An 8,977-nucleotide genomic window follows, 5' to 3' on the forward strand; every position below is an offset into this window, starting at 1 on the left:
AGTTTGTTTGAGTGTTTCATGTTTATTTATGTTTAAACTAACCATTTGTCTTCATTATAGTTTCCCCTTGGTTCAGATACAAATAAAATTTACAAGCTTATAATTTAAAAATTAAAATTCAGACCATGCATAATCCAAAATTTAAAAATCTCCATTATTTTTCTCACTTCAAGTAGCACAAAACACAGAAGCAAAGGATAGAGAAACTTGGAACGTGTTCTTAAACTTTGTCAAACACAAGTATTTAACTTTTAAAATTTACCCTTGGTTCAGATACAAATAAAATTTACAAGCTTATAATTTAAAAATTAAAATTCAGACCATGCATAATCCAAAATTTAAAAATCTCCATTATTTTTCTCACTTCAAGTAGCACAAAATTATAAGCAAAAGGATACACACAAGTTTAAATCTAAATTGTGTTAAAACTTTTAACACCAGAGTATTTAAGTGAATATTGTTATTTAAAATTACAAAATTATAAATCTATCAATGTTCATTTGTAAAACTACAATAAAAATTTGAAATTGGAATTTGTAAAAATGTCAATTGTATACCCTATATTAATTTCAAAAGTTGTCAACTAAAATTAATAACTACTATTAATTACTAAATTAAAAAATTAAAAAATTAAAAAAAATAATAATAACTAGTAAAGAAACCCACCTTAAAACCTGAATAATACATTGAATCTTTTGCTTCAACAATAGATTGATGTCAATCTCCCTCTTGCTCTTCCTTTCACTCTTGCAGCGTGTTGCAACTTTTAACTTTGTTGTTACACTCTAAAGTTTTAACTTGGTTGTTAAACTTTAGAATAAATTTTTACTATCGGTTAAATTTAGAAAGTGAGAATTACTGGAAATTAGAGGCAATTAACAACCAGATCTTAATTACTCGTGCTTGGTTAAATTAACATCTTGTTAAATATACAGACATTAGAAAGCACAACATTGCAAGCACCTGTCACAAAAGTAAGACAATTGATGTCCAGTAAGATAATTGATGTCCTAGCAATATATACACATTTCAGTAGTCAATGGTGCTACAAGGAGAGCAGAAATGTAATAACAGTAAAATGAGTGTATGTAATAACAGTAAAATGAGTGTACAGCTAACACAGGTGTTGATCGTTTGCGCTACAACAGCAATTAGTTGTACAAGAATTAATAACTGAAGTAAATTTCCCATTATATGAACTAGAAATGTATTTCGTTGTAAGAGTTGCTAAATCACAAACAACTAATATTCCCAAATGATATTGTTACCAATTATCAGTAATAAACAGAGACCCCTTCGATTAAAGAAATGCCCATGATTTACATATATATATATATATATATATCATGTTGCAAAAACAAGCTCCACAAAGCCAATAACTCCTTTTAGTTCTTCCTACAAAACTTTCTTCAATACAGGAAATTTCCTTCCCTAACATTACTCATCTCCCATGTCAATAACATAAGGAGATGTAATACCTTCATAATAAATAGATTTATTTCCCACCCAATGTAGGAAAATGCCGAGGATCCTCAATGCTTGGGGCCTTGAGTTGAAGAGAATCATTATCACCACCACCAAAGCCACCTGTAAAACCTCCCCGACTACCACGACCACGACCCCTACCTCGGCCTCCACCATGATACCTCTCACCTTCAGCGGGTTTCAGAAACTCGTTGATGCTCATTGGCTTTAACAGAACAAAATTAAAACACAATTTAGCAAACAACCAGAGATGAGGAAATTGGAGTTTATGCAAAGAAAAATGTTTTGACTCACCTTTCTAATCCGTTCATCTCGTTCCCCTGCATCATTCTTCTTTTCCTTGTCCTTCTCTGAAGACTATCAAAGTATATCAAGATATTAACAGTGGCTATTACAAACCATAAGCACAAAAAATGTAGCAGGAACACTCTACATGTGGTGGAAGATATCCCTCTTCTAGAAGAAAGCAAAAAAAAGTCAAAGCAATAAACCGTATACCACTTTTATGAACACAGCATCTTCATCTTTCTTCTTAAGCGAAAGTTGTTTCATTGATTCAAATGCTGTAGCATCAACTTTCCTTTCTTCTACCTTCTGCCCTCCCAAAAGCTTCTTTCGTTTCTCCTCCAGAAGCTTTTCATACTCATCAAGTGTCATCTCCTGTCATGCCAGATATTTGGCATCAGATTTAAACAACAATATTGTACTATCATTCAAAAAAAATGGGATGCAGGACTAGCCAATTTCTGAAGCCAGTGACAGAAAAGAACACCAAAAGCAGGGAAAATGCTAAACAATAGCTAACAAATCAAAGATGCATTGAAAAAATAAATAATAGAAACTAGACAACATCGGCACCTTATCTTCTTCCTCCTGTTTCTTCTCTTCATCCAGTGGAGAACTTTCTTTATTAGTTTCTTTCTCCACCTTCTCTAATGTTGGTACCTTTTCCTCCTCGGCAGATGTTGTTTCCTCCAGTTGCCTACAAAAGCAAAGAAAGATTGTTTAGAAGGACAAACAGCAAAATCAGGATTGCAAAATATAACTGCCAAACCTAAGATGAACGCTTTCAAATAAGCTCCATATATAGCCAGCCAAGAGACTTACTGAAAAGCCTCCTCAACAGGGGTTCCCCAATTTCCTCGACCAGAACCCTCTCTCTTCATTTCAGTGCTGCAAAATGCCCCCAACAAGAAAAAAAAATTAGAAAAACAACCCTCAATAGAACTCATAGTATCCTCCCATGAACTAAATTAAAATATAAGCACAAAACACCCCATTCCATATTCTAATTCTGATTAACCATTCAATATTTTATTTTCAGTGATATGATATTTGTGTAAAGGAAATTGGTGGTTCATGGACTTGGGAAAAGGATCCAATGCTGCATATTCTACAAACAAGAGCTGCCTGTCAACAAATTTCAGAATACCATGTGTAATTACTTTAAACTTGAAATATTTATGAGCATAGCTATTACCCCTATCCTCGTTACTGGATGCTTGTGAAAAGAACCACCTACCAAAATACTGGACAGAAAAAAGTTACACTTTCACAAAAAAATATGTACATTTATTATCACAATGCAAGGATTGCATTTGATAGGAACTTAGATGATCAACTATTGCTACTAGAACTTAAAAAATTTTGCATATCTCACTTTTGTTAAAACAATGCAAACTCCTAGAAATTGTTTTGTAAATCTCTGTAACTCATTTTGATTTTTTGTTAGGTGTCTCTATTCAGTCCCCTACACCTTCATATGCGCTACCTCAACGCACTAATTTAAATCTCTGGATTCATTTATTGTTAGGTGTATCAATTCAATATCCTTATGTGCTACTTCAACACGCTAATTTAAATCTCTGCAATTCATTGTGTTAGGTGAAACGATTCCATCTCCTACCCCTTCAATATGCTACCTCAACACATTCATATGGGAATATTCACAATCATAAAACAATTCATTATTAACTATGGTCTTCCCTACCAAAATAGATCCTACATTCAGCAAAAGCAAGGGATAATTAATCGACAATGATTGTGGTAGTAGCTTAACACGGAAATAGTGAGGTTGTAGGGAGGTCATCAGTTCAATGAAAATGCAAAGGGTATTTAAAAAATGAAATGAAACAGCATAAATTCCAACAAACATGACAATTGTAAGGGAGATCACAGAGAGCTCCGAGAACAAAGTAGGAGCAGAAGCATGAAAGCACCACCTACTAGCATAAAATGTCAACCTGGGCTTATATGACTCTATACTAGTTTCAAGTATTAAAAATAAAATGAAACTTGTGCATCCAACAAGAGCATGTATGTCCACTCTCATAACCTTCCACAGATTCCAACAAGAACCCATCTAAACAGAGGCAAGGAGCTAAGGGCTCCACAGATTCCATCAGACGGAAGTAAACTTGCCAAGTTTACCTCATAGGAATTCATGCAAATAAGTCCATGCGATTAGTTAGAAAATATTCATTTCACAAAATCCCACAATTGAAAATGGAGGATGAAATCTACCAGCTCAAAAATCAAAAGAGAGCTTATACAATTCTATGCGTGTAACAATGCTTATCCAATTATTCTCCCAGTTTTCACATGATCCATCTAAAGACAATTTGTCCAAGAGCCCACAAAATTGCAGAAGCAATTAAACTTCTTCCTAGAGGATGTATCACATAAGCTCTGTGTTTGATGGAGGTAGACCTCAATTCAACCTTGACGATTCATAACAATATTACACAGAATAAAGAACTAACTCAATGTCAATTACCAATATGGATATCTGTGGAATTATCCACATTCCATAATTATTTGCATTAATAACCAAAATGCTAACACTTAGGAAACCTAAAGTTCACAGGTCATAGAAAAAGGCCCATGCATCAACTTCTCATTCCCTTTACAAATCTACATAAGAGGATGAAACTGGCTTAAAGAATTTAATTTGAAAAATGGAGCGAAGGAGCAATCATTTACACAGAGAAACCCCACTAAAGCCCACAGTAGCCTAAAGAATATTAAAAGTGATCCCATCACATACAAATTTGTTAGTATGGAGTACAGAAGAAATATTTAACAAACTACAATATGCAAGGGAAGGAAAGATACCCGCGACCAGTGCCACTCCTTCGCTCATACATGCGCTTGCGATTATCTTCATCCCCAGCGTCACCACCAACCCCTCGGCCACCACCAAATCCTCTGCCTCCACGGCCTCCTCGGCCACTTCCACGACCTCCACCCCTCCCCCGCTCAGCAGAAGCAACTTCCCCGTCTTCTTGACGACCAGGTGGAAAATCTGCATTGCTTTCATAGAACCCACCACGGCTACCATAACCATCATAACTTTCACGGTTAAAGCCCCATTCACTGTTATAGTTCCCACCGCGACCTCTTCCAAACTCCTGGTCCCTATTACCAAAGGATCCACGGCCCCCTCGTCCACTGCCACCTCGACCCCTACTCCCTTCAGTTTGTGATGATCTTGCTTCTCTTACTGCCATCATACAAAAACTAAATTAGAATACCAACCGCATCAAAATTTAAAAACCACAAATCAAAATATCAAAAAGCAAAAATTTCAACAGCATTTTTTTGTAAAACACAGGAAAAGTTCAAGCCAAACAATGAAGAACAAATTACTGAGAATGAAATTTGAAAGAGTAAAAGCATCGCCACAGATGGGAAACCTTAAAAGAAATGGAACCTACCAAACACCCTTATACCATAACAGATCTTGTCCTGCCAAATCCCAGAGTAAGTCTTTTAAGTAAATAAATAATCAGTCCAATGCAAAAGGGAAGTCGCTAGTAATGAAATATAAAACCCTACATGCATTGTCACGGTATGATAAAAGCTCTCATTCACTGTCAAACAAACAAACTTTATAAGTTATGGGTAGCCAATAAATCAAGCATCTCAAATTACCTTAAAAGTTAAAAGCAAAATAACAAAGACTAAAATACTTCAGTCCTAAAACATATGAAGCAACAGAGAAAACATTATTAGCAAAACCTGACACACTACAAGCATTATCACAGATTGTGAACCCCCGATATAGACACAAAAATTCAAATTTTCAAAATGATTTTTTTCAGAAAAATATCTAATAAACAATAGTAAAATCTAATAATATTCTATAGCACTATTTAGAAAAGCCTTGAAACCCTAATTGCAAATTTTCCCATCAAATAACATAATATTTGAAAGTTTTAAGACAAATAATTACAAAAGCTATAGAGAAACATGGTGAAATCTAGATCATTACACAATAATTGTCACCAATAGACTTTACAGTTGAAGGGAAAAAAAAGCACAATAGTGGACCATCTATCAGTGAAATCTTAAGTCCAACAATCATCAGCAGAGATACCTAGAACCCTGTCCCCTAAGAGCAATTTCTAATTGAATGCACCGAACTAAACATTCAAGGTAGAAGGAAAAAGTAAATGGTATCAATTGTTGAAGGAGTTGAAAATACTATAAGCATTGACACGGTCTATAAAATACCAAGACCTTAACTGCATTTATTATGTCAGATGACAAAAAAATGAAAATTCTACGTGAAAATAAATATAAAGCAACAACGAGACATCAGTTATGAAATCTAGAACCCAACAAGAATCTTATTATGTCAGATGACAAAAAAATGAAAATTCCAAGTGCAATAAACATAAAAGCAATAACGAGACACCGGTTACGAAATCTAGAACCCAACAAGAATCAGCATTTTTCAACAGGAGTAAAAGTTGAAGTCTTGAGGTACCTAATCAAAACAAAGTGATAGAGAAACTTCCAACAAGCATATCTTTTCCAGTCAACTGATTGAACTGAGAAGCTTAAAAGCAAATGAAAACAAGAAAAAAAGGTAAATTAACAGAGAAACGTTGATCGATGAAATTTAACTTTCCAAAACTCGACAAGGATTAGAGAACACCAAAACTATAACTGCATGTTTTACATCAATTAATATGTAATTTAAAATTTGAAGTTAAATAATAAAAGTAACACAATAAAGAAACATTCTGAAGTAATATCTAAAACATCATCAGCATCAGCACAGATAACAAAACCCTCAAGCCCACACCATATTTCTATAGTTAAAATCATTTAAAACTCAAAGCTCGATAAAAATACCAAAGAGCAATAGAAAAATACCCTGTAGTGAAATCTGAAACCTACAAGCATTGGCATGTATAACAAAACCAAAAACCTTCCTCCGTTTGTTTGATAAGTTATAAAACCATAAAACCCAAACAACACTTTTCCTGTCAGATGTAGAAAATGAAATGCAAATAAAGTTTTAAATAACAAGCAACAGAGAAGAATCTGAGCAGCTAAATGTAAACATCCTACAAGCAAGGGCATCGATTACAAACCCTTACAACCCTAACAACAGCGTGACATAAAATTTCAAACTTTAAGGTAGATTATAATAATAAAGAAATACAGAAACAATCAGCAACAAAATCCATAACAAACAAGCATTATCATAGATAACAAATTCCTAAAACACAAACAATTTTCTCGTGAAACGACAGAAATTTAAAATGCAAATAACATAAACTAAATAAAACCAATTAAGAAACACCCATATAGCCCTTCAAGCATTGACACGGATTAAAAAACCCTAACTGCATTATTCCCATAAAGTGATGAGATTTTAAATAGAACTGAACATGAAGGGCAAAAATATATAAAGAAACATACAGCAATGAAACCTAAGACAAAACCCTACACAATAGAATATTAAAGGCAAACAAAAGCAGAAAAATTAAGGCAAGAGAAAATCATCACGCAGTAAAACCTAACACTCTACAGGCAAGAGCATGGACAAAAATTACTTAAGCACAAAGTCCTATCTACAGTTTTTTCCATCAAAAATAGAAACTCGTGATTCAATTAGAAAAAAGAGTGTACGACAATGAAGAAACAGTTAGCATTCAAATCCGCATCCACCTTAGCCTTGCCAAAACTTCAATTTCATTTGTCTTCTCTTGGCTTTTATTCCCTGATAATGGAACGTGGAGATTGATCCAAATCGTCAATGGAAAAGACTCAAACAGTAAAATCCAAAAACATCTCATGCTAATGCAATTTTTCCCCTCATATGACATACATTTTCCTTCAAATAAAACAACCAAAAAAAAGAGAGCAGTAAAGAAATTATAAGAGATTTGAAAAGAGTTTATAGAAGCTAAACATAAAAATTTCTATACATAATAATACGCTTCTATTCTCTTGATCTCATTCATTCAATAATATTTTAATATTACATAATTATAGGATTCCCACCTCTTATACTATTGAATGCATTAAAGCCCAAAACCCAATAGCAAAACCAATAAAAACCTAAAAGAATATTTCGCGTAAAATGACGCCAAAAAATGCAGCTGAAACAACGAAAAACCCCTAAACGTTGACTTCATATTTTCCCCACCAAATGACAGAAATATTGAACCTACCTGAAAAGAAATAAACCAAGCAACAGAAAAACATCCTACGGCATGATATAAAACCCTGAATGCAACTGACGGGGAAATTCCACTGTGCTGGCAAAATACTCAAAAAAGAAAAGCAGATGAAAAACCCTGAAAAGCAAAGTAAATACTTTTCATCAAAATAACATTTTTTTCTGAGAGAATAAAAGAATTTGCTATTGCTTACCGGCCTGAGCCGGGGGTAGAGGCTTTGACGGCAATTTTGAAGACGCCACTGCTGTCTTCTGTACAGGCGCATTACCACTACCCTTCTTCGCCCCCTGTTTTTCATTTCCAACAGCCGGCGCATTCAAAACCACAGTCAGGTCGCCATTATCGTCATCACCCAATAGATCGAACGGATTCACCGTCGCCATTAAACCTGCAAATTTTCTCTCAGAACCCTAGCGAAAATCCTCAATATCACCTCTTCTCCGTCAATAAGAAGAATAATCCATGATTCTTCAGAGCGGATAAACAACTAAAAACTCCCTTATTCATCATTTATCAACACACTGCAGAGCAAAAGAAAAAATTGTATAAATGTAATCTGCTTTAACAGACAAGAAGACAGAAGGATTTTTCTGCTCTTCCCCTGTTTTTATAATAATAATATTCAAGAGGAGATCGCTTAAACAATGTAAAGAATTTTAAAATTACATTTCTTCTGCCCATCTCTTATCTTATCAGCTTTTGTTGTTAGTGCGGGGTTATCTATGACGTGGCTGCTTTGGATATATCCTTTGCTCTAGCTTAAATAATTTTTAAAAATGAGTTAAAAATGTACCTACTTCAGTATAAGCCTCTTGTTGAAAGAACCTTGTGGATTCTTGTGTTGTTATTAACCTTTCATGTGGTTGTACTATGGTGAGGAGTAGATAGAATAGCAATGAGGTGATAAATTATCAAATTATTGAATATGAATGGTGTAAATTAAGTGATATGGATAGATTGAATTGATGTATTTTAGATTATGTTGATAGATCTATGTAATTATCAAGAGTGCA

At 34.1% G+C, this 8,977-nt stretch overlaps 1 protein-coding gene across 1 annotated transcript; it reads right to left on the reverse strand.

The window, feature by feature from the left end:
* Positions 1 to 1,166: 1,166 nt before the first annotated feature.
* On the reverse strand, positions 1,167 to 8,650 carry LOC131062773 (RGG repeats nuclear RNA binding protein A). The gene is made up of 7 exons (XM_057996503.2): positions 8,158 to 8,650; positions 4,600 to 4,987; positions 2,593 to 2,658; positions 2,344 to 2,467; positions 1,984 to 2,145; positions 1,780 to 1,842; positions 1,167 to 1,690 (listed from the first exon to the last, which is right to left on the reverse strand). Exons 1-7 carry the CDS (start codon positions 8,345 to 8,347, stop codon positions 1,496 to 1,498), a joined length of 1,188 nt encoding a protein of 395 aa, XP_057852486.2. The 5' UTR covers positions 8,348 to 8,650; the 3' UTR covers positions 1,167 to 1,495.
* Between the last annotated feature and the right edge of the window lie 327 nt (positions 8,651 to 8,977).

The sequence above is a fragment of the Cryptomeria japonica genome, chromosome 9 (genome assembly GCF_030272615.1).
Source record: "Cryptomeria japonica chromosome 9, Sugi_1.0, whole genome shotgun sequence".
NCBI classification, from domain to species: domain Eukaryota; kingdom Viridiplantae; phylum Streptophyta; class Pinopsida; order Cupressales; family Cupressaceae; genus Cryptomeria; species Cryptomeria japonica.

Bases quoted from the DNA above. Each gene is read 5' to 3' on its own strand.
- LOC131062773 (XM_057996503.2), bottom strand. From the start codon at position 8,347: ATGGCGACGGTGAATCCGTTCGATCTATTGGGTGATGACGATAATGGC. The intron at 4,988-8,157 runs GTAAGCAATAGC...GTATGATGGCAG, and splicing joins TCTACCCCCGGCTCAGGCCG to TAAGAGAAGCAAGATCATCA. The intron at 2,659-4,599 runs GTATCTTTCCTT...GGCATTTTGCAG, and splicing joins AGGAGTGGCACTGGTCGCGG to CACTGAAATGAAGAGAGAGG.